General features: G+C 48.2%; 1 protein-coding gene and 1 long non-coding RNA gene across 4 annotated transcripts in view; one reads left to right on the forward strand and one right to left on the reverse strand.

Annotated features, from left to right (window-relative positions):
* PTPRR (protein tyrosine phosphatase receptor type R) overlaps nt 1-14,250 on the reverse strand; it is a 193,879-nt gene that overhangs the window by 86,385 nt on the left and 93,244 nt on the right. For all 3 annotated transcript variants that reach the window (XM_007666312.3, XM_007666311.3, XM_007666313.3), the window contains 2 exons: nt 11,058-11,213; nt 5,990-6,100 (listed from right to left, as the gene is read on the reverse strand). In XM_007666312.3, the coding sequence (XP_007664502.1) occupies nt 5,990-6,100; nt 11,058-11,213 (267 nt within the window). The remainder of the gene's footprint in view (nt 1-5,989; nt 6,101-11,057; nt 11,214-14,250) is intronic.
* The window catches only part of LOC103170030, a 33,587-nt gene that overhangs the window by 18,095 nt on the left and 1,242 nt on the right, over nt 1-14,250 (forward strand). The window lies entirely within an intron of this gene.

Genomic DNA, 14,250 nt, shown 5'->3' on the forward strand with positions numbered 1-14,250 from the left:
CCCAATATTCTCCGCTAGAATTGGAGAGTTTCGGAGTCCCCGAGATTGTAAGCTCCATGAGAGCTGGAATTGCTTCTGCTTACTCTGTGGGACCCTCCTAAGTGCTTAGTACAGAACACCGTATGGAGTGAGCCCCCGATAAATACCACCGATCGAGAATTGTTCCCTAAATGGGGGCCAGCAGTTGCAGACACCTCCCAGGAAGGGTAACGACAGCGGGAGTTTAGAAAGAGCCGCCGGAAATAATAGCCAAGCCCCCACCCCAGCCACAAAAGCTACCGACTGAGGATATATTCTTCTCTGTGCTTAGTACCGTATCCTACGCACATTAGGTGCTCAATAAATGGTGCTCAATAAATGCTCCTGAATGAATGAACTGAGATGCAAATCACGTACGAAACGAGAACAGAGATAGTCTACTGCTCCCATGTATTCTGATGGAGAGACATCCTCGAGGATTGTTTAACCCATTTTTGCCTTAGGAACTGGGGAAGCACACACAGTCACGGGGTTTAGTCATGGACTATCTTGGATACTATCCGAAGCATAACATTAATACCTTTTCATGATCGTCTTCAATAAATGTTCGCTGAGTGGTGGGCACTGAACTAATGATGGTCTTCTAAAAAATCAGATTCTACTGAACACCGAAGGCCATGCTAATCTAGAAAGTCTAACCGCTACGGCTCCTGTGCGTTTGACTTGGCAAAATTTTGGTACCACTCCCAAACCACTGTGCTTTTGCCATTTTCCGGAAGTGTTTGCCACGTAGCGATTTTCCACTCTGAACGCCGCTGCCTACGTCTCACGGATGCCCTCCGCCTTCCTGAGAAACTACTAGTTGCATTTATTTTGAATGATAAGGAGTGTTCTTGCTGTTTTTTATTCAATATTGGGGACTAATTCTTCTTAGTCATAAATTCCATCCATCTAAAACTGTTTGAATGGAACGGAATTTGCCCACACAATTTTTCTTGGAAAATTGTATTTGTCTGACTGTTTGTTGCACCGCCCACTCCACATTCACTCCTGAGAGGTGCTAAATAAGCTGTGCATATTTGAAAATGTCATGCATGTCTAATTTGGGGCCTGGCAGCTTCTTAAGCTCCTGGAGCTTTCATTTTTTTTTTAAGGAATGTAAATAACATGCCTCATTCTGAACCTCGACGCCAGTTATATGTTACTGTGATCCAGCACATGCAATTCTCCATTACCACAACATACCACTTTAGTTTTATAACATAAATACACATATTTCATTCTATTGCTTCTATTTCAGCTTTGAAACATATAAGATTAGACACAAACGGCAGTATTTGATCTACTTTTCAGGGTGCAGTTCTCCGTTGTGAAAAAAAAAAAACAACCCTACAAACCAAAACTTATTTTTCCATGGACTGAGAGGATCCAGGATCTGAAAGTATAATTACAAAGAGCCCATCTTTAAAAATTCCCCTATAATGAAAGTTCTGAAAACTTCTCTGAGTAAAAAAGAATCAGAAGAAAAAAGTTAACGAAACAAAGAATCTGGTATGTTCTGCTACAGAGAGATGCTTTCCAGTAGAACTGTGTGTGAATGCCTACTGGTTATTAGAATATCAACACCATCATTATTATTGGTATTATCTGTTGTACTCTCCCGGTACACAGGCAAGTGCTCTGCACATAGTGAGGGCTCAATAAATACCATTGATTGTCTAATATATTTTGATACTTGATGCTTACTGTGTGTTAAGCACTGGGGTAGATGCAAGATCAAGGGAAGTAACATGGCCTAGTGGATAGAGCACGGGCCTAGACGTCAGAAGAGCTGTTGTGCTATAGTCTCCCGAGCGCTTAGTATACTGCTCTGCACACAGTAAGCGCTCAATGTGACTGCCTTCTCTCCCACACAGCCACTCCCCACAGAGACCACCAGTCTTTTGACTCCCCTTTAATTTTCCAAAGTCATCATGCTCCATTTTTTCTCCACACCCAAGCTTCCTTCTCTTAACTCTCAAATCAACACCGTCCTCTCCACTCAACGCTACTCCCTCGGATCCCTGTCCCTCTGCCAATCTCGTATCACAACCTGAGCCCTGGAACACCTCCACAGTTATTTCCCCCACCCCTGTGTTCGAGCTGCGGAAAGCTCCCGGTGGCCTCGTCCATCTCAGTGTCGCCCTCACCGGCTTAAATTCTGCCCTCTCCTCTGCCTGGCAATATTATTTCTCCATCCTTTTTGACTGACTGCCCGTTGTCCTCCCCGGCTGTTTCAGATGTTTAACTCCCTCCTTAAACCACTGGGCCTCCTCCCACCCCATCTCTTGCCCCTACTGGCCTGACCGTGGCCTTGATTGGTAAAATTGAAACCACCAGGAGTGATCACCCTAAAATCTCCCTGGCTCCTCTCCAATCTCTCCCTCCTCCTGCTCCTTCTTTGACTTTCCCGTATTTCCCAGCAGTTATCACAAGAGAAGCGCTCTAGCCTCCTCTTGAAATCTACCCACTCCACCTGCCCCTCTGACCCCTTATAAAAACACCCGTCCCCTTATAAACACTTGTCCCCTTATAAAAACACTTCGTGCCTTATAAGAACACTTGTCCCCTCCTTCCTTCCCTCCCTGACCGCCATCTTCAACCATTCACTTTCCGATGGCTTCTTCCCCTAATATCTTCAAACATGGTCACGCATCCCTTGTCCCCCACAAAAAGCAAACTCCCTTTACCCCAAGAATCCCTCCTGGTATCACCCCATCTTCCTCTAACCTTTCCTCTCCAAACTTCTCCAGTGAGTTACCTTCACCCAACGCCTCAACTTCCGCTTCCCTGATTCTTTCCTTGACCTCCTCCAATCTGGTTCCCGTCCCCTTCCCTCCATGGGAACGATCTTCTCTGAAGTCATCAATCACCCTCTTCTTGCCAGATCCAACGGCCTCTGTTCCATCCTAATCCTCGTCAACCTCTCAGCTTCCTTTGACACTCTAGACACCCCTTTCTCCTTGAAACATTATTTCATTTCGGCTTCACTGACACTGTCCCCTCCTGGTTCTCCTCCTACCGCTCCGACTGCTTCTTCTCAGTTACTTTTGCAGGCTCCTCCCCTGCCTCAAAATTTCTGACAGTGGGGCTGAGGGTGGAGTGAATAAAGAGTAGAAAGGGTGAAGAGAGTGCATCAGCCTCTTTGTTAGCCTCCCTGTCTCCTGTCTCTCCCCACTTCAGTCCATACTTCACTTTGCTGCCCGGATCATACATATCTCCTCAAAAATTGTCCACTCCAAGTCTCCCAACTCCTCAGCAACCTCCAGTCATTGCCCATCCACTACACAGCAAACGGAAACTTTTTACCATCGGTTTTAAAACACTCGATTACCTTGCCCGCTCCTTTTTTTTAATGGCATTTGTTAAGTACTTACTAAGGGCCAGGTACTGTATTAAGAGCTTGGGGAGATATAAGCTTATCAGGTTGGCCCCAGTCCCTGTTCCACATGGGGCTCACAGTCTGCATCTCCATTTTACAGATGAGGTAACTGAGGCACAGAGAAGCTAAGTGATTTGCCCAGGGTCACACAGCAGACAAGTGGTAGAGTCAAGATTAGAACCCAGGTCCTTGTGACTTCAGGGGCCTTTAGGGAAAGCTGTTTTCCTCCTACCTCACTTCACTTATTTCTCACAACACAACCTGCGCGCTTCCCTCCGCTAATGCCAACCTACTCACTCTGTAGCGCGATTTCCTCTATCTCGTTGCCAACCTCTTGCCCACGCCTTTCCTCTGGCCTGGAACTCCTTCCCCCTTCATAGCTCATAGATCATCACCCTCTCTATATTTAAAGTCTTATTAAAATCCCATGTCCTCCAAGAGGGCTTTCCTGATTGAGCCCTTTTTTCCCCTACGTCCCTTCAATCAATCAATCAATCCGTGGTATTTATTAAATGCTTACTGTGCAGAGCACTGTACTAGGCACCTGGGGAGTTCAATACAACTGAGATGGTAGATATGTTCTCTGCCCACAACAAACTTAAATATACGGACATTAATGTAAATAAATAATTTATAGATACGTGTGAGACTGGGGGTGGGGGAGGGGGGATACCAAATGTCCAAATCGTAGAGATCCCAGCGCACAGATGATGCAGAAGGGAGAGGGAGTTGGGGAAAAGAGGGCTTAATTGGAGAAGGCCTTTTGGAGGAGATGTGAATTTATTAAGGCTTCCCAAGGTGGGGAGAGGGGCGGTCTGGTGTATGAGGAGGGGAAGGGAGTTCCAGGCTAAGAGGGGGGACATAAGAAGAGGTCAGTATCACGGGCGCAGTGAGGAGGTTGGCACTAGAGGAGTGAAATGTGTGGACTGGGCTGGGAGATTAGGGAGGTAAAGTAGGAAGGGACAACCCGACTGAGTGCCGACAGTGAGGGGTTTCTATTTGAAGTGGGGATGGATGGGTAGTCGCTGGAGATTCCTGATGAGCGGGGGCATGCGGACTGAATGTCCTTTTCGAAAAATGATCTGTTCAGCGGAGCCAAGTATGGACCGGAGTCGGGAGAAGCAGGAGGCAGGGAGATCGGCGAGGAGGCTGACTCAGTAGTCAAGGCACGATACAAATAAGTGCGAGGATCAGGGTAGCAGCGCTTTGGATGGAGGGGGAAAGAGTGGATTTTAGCAATGTTCCGCATCATCTATGCATTTGGATCCGGACCCTTTGAGCATCTGCTATTCCCTCCCCCCTCAGTCCCACAGCATTCACGTACATACCCATAATTTAATGTCTGTCTCCCCCTCTAGACCGTAATCTCCTTGTGGCTAGGGATCGTGTCAGCCAACTGTGTACGCTCCCAATCGCCAGTCCTCTGCACACAGTAGGTGCTCAATAGATACCATTTTTTTGATGTCAATTACAGTTGCTTTTATGCGACGGAAAATACCAGTTTAGTCACTCCGAAAATGAATCACTCGCAAACAGAGTTGGTTGGGGGGAAGGGAGATGTTTTATTTTTCAAGATAGCCTCCCCTCACTCAGTATTTTTACCAAATCGGAATTGAAAAACTCCATCCAGTAGAGGGAGCAGAAGTTATGAACCTTTGAATGGTGCTGGGAACATTGAGGGGGCCCGGCATAAACCAAGCGCACGGCTTTCGTGCCCTCTCTGAAACAGAACAGGGAAGCTAATAAAAAGCCCAATCGCAACTTCGTGGTGGAGGACGAAGCCCCTGAAATTTAGAAGCACAGAAGTCACATGAAAGGACCCCTTCGGTTACCACTGCCAATGCTCGGAGAAGTCTGAGTTCAAATCGCATTCATTTAATGAGATCACGACAAGAGGATGACATAAGATCGCTTTAACCTCGGCCATCGGCAGCGGCAGTCAATCAGCGGTGTCGATCGATAGCGTCTCTTGCCCCGAACCTAAATTTCCATCACACCGGCGCTTCGCAATTGCCCATGAAAATCAGGGGTTTTCATCGTGCAGCTTAGACTCAAACAGTGTCCCTCTACTCTCTTCAGGGCAGGGTCTCAGAGATTTCTATAAAATCAGAATCAACTGGCATTTGGTGGCAAGAGTTGCCATCTAATTAGGATTAGGGGAGCCCGAAGTCGCTCCCTCGGCCACGCTCCTTTAATGCGTGCTTCACAGCAAAGCGGCGAGAGGAGAAACGAAGCCGGCCGGAAGTGTGCCCGTAGGTTTACGGTGACACTGAGGTCTTCCCTGACCTCCGAGAAACCATTTTCTACGGTTTCCCTCTCAGGTTTGATCAAGGTACATGCAGCCGTCGATGCAGTTCTAACCTTTATTACTTAGGCATTCGTTATTCTGAGGGGCTTTCCCTTTAGTAATCCCTTAGCTGTCAGGTAGGAAATATTCTAACCATCACAGGCAAACATTGCAATGAAATAAAGTTCTATCTTTGCCATTCAGCCTTCTCCAATTTCAGTTCATTACTTATGTCCAGGTTGTTATTCTTATAAAATCAGAAGTCGGATCAAATGATGAAAAATGAAAAGAGAGAAACTTACCATCAAGCATGTAACTATAATAACAAAGATGCTGAAGAATATGACAACGGCATAAAATCCTTCTTTGCTCCAGATTTTATCCGCTTCATGCTGCCCTTGTAAGACATTTGTCTTTAAAACAAAATAAAAATCCCAGAGTTACCAAAGGACTCGGTAGATGAGCATTCTAATCAAGCACTAAACATATTTTTAGCTTTATTCCATACTGTGGAGTGCGGAACCCTTACATTCACTGCTGCCAGAGCACCCAAACCAAAATTAAGCAAACAGGCTGGTACATATGCTTGCTGGAATAATTCTAAAACGTTTTAAGATGGCTTAAAATCTTCAGAATAAGTGCTGGCGCAATCTCCTCCCAGAGGTGGTGGTCTGGCTTAGGCTACGTCAACACGGCTCAAGTCCCCTCTGGATAGCTACCTGGTCCATCAGGTAAGAGAGTTAACGTTCCGGGAGCTGAGTGAATATTGCTCCCACGACCTCTTTCGTCGGCTTCGAATCTCCTCCCACAACACCTACACCCGAGTTTACGTACTGTCACGGTGCTCTCTACCTTTAAACAAAAGTGAAAGAGGCGCAAACAAAATCTCACGCTGCATGAATCAACCGAGAAACCGACAGGATCGTCTCCTCGGTCTTTCGAAAACATCCACGGGGCTAAATTCATCCTCATCCTCGTGACTGGTGATATTTGCTAAGCACTCACTGTGTGCCAAGCACTGAACCCAGGGCCGGGGTACAGACAGCATCAATCAGGTCAGATCCTGATAAAAACCTCAGCGACGAGACATTTCTGAAGCAGCTGCGCCCACCGAGAACGATGGGGCAACCGGAGAATAAAATAGAAAAACAAAAGGTTTATTTCGCTCTGACTGACGATTAAACTGAACCTGTAGAGAACGGGAATCATCCTTTGTAATTTCTGTGGATTGGGATCATGTCTTGGAAAGGATCTGTGGATTTTAGGATTCCCTGAATGGAGATTTGGGAAATTCTAAGGGCCAACTGGGTCTTTTGACAGTCAGTCCAGTTGTATCTACATATTTAAGTGAACCCACACGAGGAAGATGCACAGAAACGGTTGATAAAACAACAGCGCTCGGGCTATTAAGGGAAAAAAATGGGTATTTACAGACTCTAAGAAGAGCAAGGAATACGGGCAAAACAACCGTGCAGGTGGAAATGTCCAACGGTAACGTCAGCGAAACTATCCCTTGGACTTCGTCCCTGAAACTGTAAATTCCATTTAAGAAAAACAACAAGCCCTCGACCACATTCAGAAACGACACATTATTAAATCTTTTTCAACGGTGTTCAAGCGTGCAGCATTTTGATCCAGAAGCGTTCCGATGACTCGAGTCAGGAGAGCGAAACAGGTGGGCAAAAGGCAGATAATCATTTAGCCACCGTCCGGGAGGCGAATGTGTGGATTAACTCTCTAATGAATATTTAACCTTCTAAGCATGCAGACAAAGGAGCACCAACAACCGTGGAGAGATTCAGCGAAAGGGTTTGCGGTTTGCAAGACGGATGCGAAAAGGGTCATAAGGTTCAAGGGCTTGCCCGTCTCACCCGATTACTCGAGCGTAGGTGACGTGATCTCCCCATCTCTCAGCAAACCCAGGAATTCACTGGCTTCGAGCAAGTTCTAGCAGGAAAGTAGGTGCTTTTCGGGGATGGATCTTCAGAGACAAATAAACCATGCCCTTTGACCTCAGAGCCGATACTTATTCACCAGCATTTGAATATTTAAATACCTGAGAGGGCTAATTATCCGGCTCGTCCCTCTATTCGGCTCAGATCCCACACGTTCTAGAATATGCTCCATTTGTACCTGTTTCCCTGAACCGGACGCCCTTTCGGTTGCAAACACGCACCGCACTCCCCCTCGGGGAGGCAGACAGATGTTCTCATCCCGGAGAACTGAGTCACTCCGCTCAGCCGACAAATCCCCTTCTGACTCACCGAACGACTCAGCACCGCTGGGCTTGTACAGAAACCCGGGTCAGTGAACCGTCAAGATTATCGGTAAAAGACCGGGAAATGAAGGTTCTACCCGGGTGAGGCCCATCGGTGAGCTTAGGCTATCTGGAGAAGCAGTGTCGTCCAGCGGGAAGGGCAAGGGCCTGGGAGTCGGTGGGACGCCCGTTGCCTGCCGTGTGACCTGGGGCACGTCGCTTCATTTGCCTGTGCCTCAGTTGCTTCATCTGTACAAGGGGGATAGCCGTTCTCCCACCTCCTTAGACCGTGAGCCCCTCGGGAGATAAGCGCTGTATTATCTTGCACGTACCCCTGAGCTTAGCACGTGGCTTTCACCTGTCCGTCGCATTTATTGAGCGCTTACTATATCCGGGGAACTGTATTAAGCACTGTAATAGGTGCTTCACAGATACCAAAGTTATTATCTTCATCATTAGGCCAGTGTCTTAATTTCCCAAGAGAAAGACCCTCCTCCTTGTGGGTCTGGCATTATACTTGCATTCAGTTTCATTCACAGTAATAATCGCGGTGTTTGATCCATGCTTAGTACGGTCCAAGCCCCGTTCTAAGCACCGGGGTAGATACGAGAGAATCAGGTGGGACCTAATCTCTGTTCCACATGAGGCTCACAGTCTAAATCCCTGTCCACGTGACTTCCATTTACCGAAATCGGTCGCTTCCTTTCGCCCTTAATGCATTATTTTTCTGAGCGCTTCAGGGTCTTCAGAAAACTAGAATTCTTCTCCTTTCAGGAAACTGTCAGGTTTCTATTAAAGAGGCCTCCTACCCAAGAGTGATTTATCAAGCAGATGAGGGGTTTACAGTGAGGCTCTCGATACCTGAGTCTGTTGAAAGTGTTACTCTCACTTCTCCAGGGAAGAGACGCACTCGAGATCATCTCAGTAATAAATTGGGATATTTGTTAAGCACTCGGCTAAGCACTGGGGTAGACACAGTCGGAGCAGACACAGTCCCTATCCCACATGTGGCTCACGGTCGAATGGGGAGAGAGAACAGCTATCTAATCCTCATTTCCCAGATACGGAAACCGGCCCAGAGAAGTTCAGCTCCTTGTCCCAAGTCACACAGCAGGCACGTGGCCGAGTGGGGATTAGAACCCAGATCCCCTGACTCCCAGACGCAGTTCCTATCCCACATGTGGCTCACAGTCTGAGGAGAAGAGTGAACGGCTATCTAATCCTCATTTCCCAGATACGGAAACCGGCCCAGAGAAGTTCAGCTCCTTGTCCCAAGTCACACAGCAGGCACGTGGCCGAGTGGGGATTAGAACTCAGGTCCTCTGACTCCCAATCTGGAGCTGTATCCACTAGGTCATAACTCCCCCGATTAATAATAATAATAATAATGTTGGTATTTGTTAAGCGCTTACTATGTGCAGAGCGCTGTTCTAAGCGCTGGGGGAGTTACAGGGGAATCAGGTGGTCCACGTGAGGCTCCCGGTCTTCACCCCCATTTGACAGATGAGGTAACTGAGGCACAGAGAAGTTAAGTGGCTTGCCCACAGATTAGACTGTAAGCCCGGCAAAGGGCAGGGACTGTCTCTGTTACCACCCAAGTGCTCAGGACAGTGCTCTGCACATAGTAAGCGCTCAATAAATACTAAAAATACTATTGAATGAATACTCTCTATCATCGCTATCATCCGAGCAGTCAAAGCTCATGATTTTAGATTACCACTGATGGAGAGATTTGGTTTCCCTAGTATCAAATGGTGTTACGGGGGTTATTAGCCGGGGAGCTTTGCTTCCCCCAGATGGCTGGAAAGGGCCAATGTCTAGTTCCTTCAGTCGGTTAGGCAATCGGTGGTATTTATTGAGCACTTACTATGTGCAGAGCACTGTACTAGACGCCTGGGAGAATGACAGGATAAACAGACATGTTCCCTGCCCATAGCGAGCTTATAGTCTAATAATAATAATAATAATAATGTTGGTATGTGTTAAGCGCCTACTATGTGCCGAGCTCTGTTCTAAGCGCCGGGAGGGGAATCAGGTTGTCCCACGTGGGGCTCACAGTCTTAATCCTCATTTACAGATGAGGTAACTGAGGCCCCGAGAGGTTAAGTGACTTGCCCAAGATCACACAGCTGTCAAGCGGCCGAGCTGGGGTTCGAACCCATGACCTCTTCTGACTCCAAAGCCCGTGCTCTTTCCACTGAGCCACGCTGCTTCTCTACAGTCAATAGTCTACAGTCTATTGCATCCAGATTAATGAAAATTACATCTCCTCCAGGAGGCCCTCCCTAACAGTGGAAAGAGACCGGGCTTGGGAGTCAGAGGCCATGGGTTCGAATCCCCGCTCTGCCACTTGGCAGCTGGGTGACCGTGGGCAAGGCGCTTCACTTCTCTGGGCCTCGGTTCCCTCATCTGTCAAATGGGGATGAAGACTGGGAGCCTCACGTGGGACAGCCTGATGACCCCGCATCCCCCCCCAGCGCTTAGAACAGTGCTCTGCCCATAGTAAGCGCTTAACAAATACCAACATTATTAACTAAGATCCCATTTCCCCTATTTCTCCTACCCGCCCTATCAGGCCTGAGAGTCGGAAGGGCATGGGTTCTAATCCAAGCACCGCCACTTGTCCGCTGTGTGACCTTGGCTAAGTCACTTCGCTTCTCTGCGCCTCAGTTACCTCATCTGTGAAATGGGGATGAAGACTGTGAGCCCCATTTAGGACACGGACTATGTCCAACCTGATCAGCTTGAAACTATCCCAGTGCCTGGCTCACAGTAATAATAATGTTGGTATTTGTTAAGCGCTAACTGTGTGCAGAGCACTGTTCTAAGCGCTGGGGGAGATACAGGGTCATCAGGTCGTCCCACGGGAGGCTCACAGTCTTCAGCCCCATTTTACAGATGAGGGAACTGAGGCCCAGAGAAGTAAAGTGACTTGCCCACAGTCACACAGCCGACACAGTCACGCAGCTGATGCGCTTAACATATACTATAAAAAAATTCCTAGCTGTTGGCGTCACGCAAGGATATTTAAGAGAAAAAGTACCTTTTCAATGTCCGTACTGATTTATACTGTACGTGCAAACTTTGACGATATTATCCATGCAATCACATACCTCAGGGGAGATGTCTGTAATTCCAAACTGAGATAGACTCTGATGCAAAACATTAATGTCAAGAGATTGCAACACCTCTTCGGATGGCAGGGCTTCAAAAGTTCCCGCTTTTCTGTTTGCTGGAGACACAAAGAGCTCGACACTATTCTTCTTCCCCTAGGAAAATGAGAACATTTTGAGACACGGAAGCATTTTTTTTTAATTTGGGGATCGTCTTAACATTTTTTCTAAAAAAAAACCCCAACAATTTGACCGAGATACGGAGGGCACGGCCGTCTTCCAACTCACAAAACATCACGTTCCTCAAAGACCTATATTTTCTTAGTGGCACCTGAAGGCTTGTATTTTTATATTACCCTTTGCCTTTTCTCTGCTGCTGCTAGTTGTTTCATTAATTTTAATTCGTGCTCTATTTTATCGATCCCGTGCTCTCAGGCCGTTCATGCAGACGGTACCGTTAAAAAAAATCTGATACGTGAATTCAAATCATTTATGAGGTAAATACTGAGTAAGTCGCATGTTATATCTACTCAATCTTTCCCTTGCTAATGGTTGACCCGTTTAACCTTAAACGCTCTTTCCACCTTCACGTTTGGCCTTTCGGTGGTGAAAAATGATGCCTCAATTTCTTTTTTTTTGTCATTTTGCCAAACACTCTCCAGTAATCATACAATCTTATGCAAAGTTGTGAGGATAGTACACACAAACACACTCACATCTACTCACGTACAGTCCCCTCGGGTGATTTCATAGCGGAATAGATTAGTCCTGTTACTACATCTTGGCAAAACTGATGCTTGCTTTTGTTTTGTGTTTTTTTTTTTTTAATATCCCAGATGTATTTGTGGAATGTCAGAATGGAAGCAGGGTGGCTTTCAATCAAACCAAGGGGGATTCGCGACTAATCCCATTCCTCGTAATTTACAGCGATTGGCTGAATCTCATCCGTCTAGGTTTTCACCGCCAGTGGCTTTCCCCGCGGAGCCGTGGGAGCCGTGCTCCGCCGGGCCCTGCCTGACTCGCACCGCTCCTTTCGGCTCAGGGTCCTTATCCGATCTGATTTTTGCTCCTCTCCGCAGCTCCGTCACCTCATTCACCAAACCAAGGCCGGGGCCAACTCTAGGTATTCTGGTGCTCCAGGCCAAAGGAAAGGGCTTGGGGAGAAGGGGACCATTAGGCAAGAGGCAGAGGAAGCAAAGCGGGAAAAAAGGCCCTGGTCTCTTGTGGGGTGCATGAGGAAAACTAAAATATAATAATAATAATAATGTTGGTATCTGTTAAGCACTTACTATATGCAGAGCACCGTTCCAAGCGCTGGGGGAGATACAGGGTCATCAGGTCGTCCCACGTGAGGCTCACAGTTAATCCCCATTTTCCAGATGAGGGAACTGAGGCCCAGAGAAGTGAAGTGACTCGCCCCCAGTCACACGGCTGCCAAGTGGCAGAGCCGGGAGTCGAACCCGTGACCTCTGACTCCGAAGACGGGGCTCTTTCCGCTGAGCCACGCTGTGTGGAGGACCAGGAAACGGTTCACCTCCGGGAGACCCTCCACGATCCTATCCTATCAGTTGAAAGGATCTTTTACAGGATGTTGCTCATGGAATGCACCCTCTGAATGGTTTCCAATAAATAATAGTAATAATAATAACTGTGGTATCTGTTAATAATAACACTGTTGGTATTCGTTAAGCACCTACTATGTGCAGAGCACCGTTCTAAGCGCTGGGGCAGATTCCGGGGCATCGGGTTGTCCCCCGTGAGGCTCACAGTCTTCATCCCCATTTTCCGGATGAGGGAACTGAGGCCCAGAGAAGTGAAGTGACTTGCCCACAGTCACACAGCTGACAGGTGGCAGAGCTGGGATTCTAACCCACGAGCACTTACTGCGTGCCAGGCATTATGCTAAGGCCGGGATGGATCCAAGCAAATTGGATCCCCGGGGGTCACTGTTTCAAGCCCCAATTTATGGATGAGGTAACCGAGGCACAGAGAAACGAGGCGACCTGCCCAAGGTCACACGGCGGACAGGGCCCGGGACTAGAAGCCCTGACCTTCGGACTGGCAGGTCCTGGCCCCATCCGCTCCGCCACGCTGGTTCTATGCCACTGAGCAGGCCCCGCTCTCCGCTTCATCTACCGCCAACTTGAGCCAAGAAGGCCGGGACTAGGCCCGTCGGGGCAAGTGAGTCCCAACGGAGCTCTGCTCTGCCGGGTCAGTCACCCAGTGAATCGGAGGTACCAAGTGCTTACCGTGCGCAGAGCGTTGCGTTAAGCACTTGGGAGAGTACTACGTGACGGTAAACAGTCACAGCGACGCAGCATCCTGCGGTGGACAGAGCAGGGGCCTGGGAGTCGGAAGGCCGTGGATTCTAATTCCGGCCCCCCCCCCCGCCCGCCCCGTCTGCCGTGTGACCTCGCACGAGTCGTTTCGTTTCTCTTTTCCTCAGTCACCTCATCTGTAAAATGGGGATTGAGACTGGGAGCTCCATGCGGGACAAGCACCGCGTCCAACCCGATTTGTTGGCGGTTAATAATAATAATAATAATAATGTTGGTATTCGTTAAGCACTTACTATGTGCCGAGCACTGTTCTAAGCGCTGGGGTAGACACAGGGGAATCAGGATGTCCCACGTGGGGCTCACACTCTTAATCCCCATTTTACAGATGAGGGAACTGAGGCACAGAGAGGTGAAGTGACTTGCCCACAGTCACCCAGCTGACAAGTGGCAGAGCTGGGATTCGAACTCACGACCTCTGACTCCAAAGCCCGGGCTCTCTGCACTGAGCCACGCTGCTCCTCTACCCCCGGTGCTTGGAACGGTGCCGCTCTCAGCGGCGGGGAGCTGGGCGGGATGTACGTGGCAGAATACGCGGGAAAGCACTAAATGATGGGGAAGCAGCGTGGCTCTGTGGAAAGAGCTCGGGCTCGGGAGTCGGAGGTCATGGATTCGAATCCCGGCGCTCTGCCACTTGGCAGCTGTGTGACCGTGGGCAAGTCCCAACTTCTCCGTGCCTCAGTGACCTCATCTGTAAAATGGGGATTAAGACCGTGAGCCCCACGTGGGACAACCTGATTCCCCCGTGTCTACCCCAGCGCTTAGAACAGTGCTCTGCACCTAGTAAGCGCTTAACAGATACCACCATTATTATTATAATTTAAGGTATATACATATGTATATACCTTACCTATGGT

This window comes from Ornithorhynchus anatinus, chromosome 14 (assembly GCF_004115215.2).
Source record: "Ornithorhynchus anatinus isolate Pmale09 chromosome 14, mOrnAna1.pri.v4, whole genome shotgun sequence".
In the NCBI taxonomy this organism is placed as follows: domain Eukaryota; kingdom Metazoa; phylum Chordata; class Mammalia; order Monotremata; family Ornithorhynchidae; genus Ornithorhynchus; species Ornithorhynchus anatinus.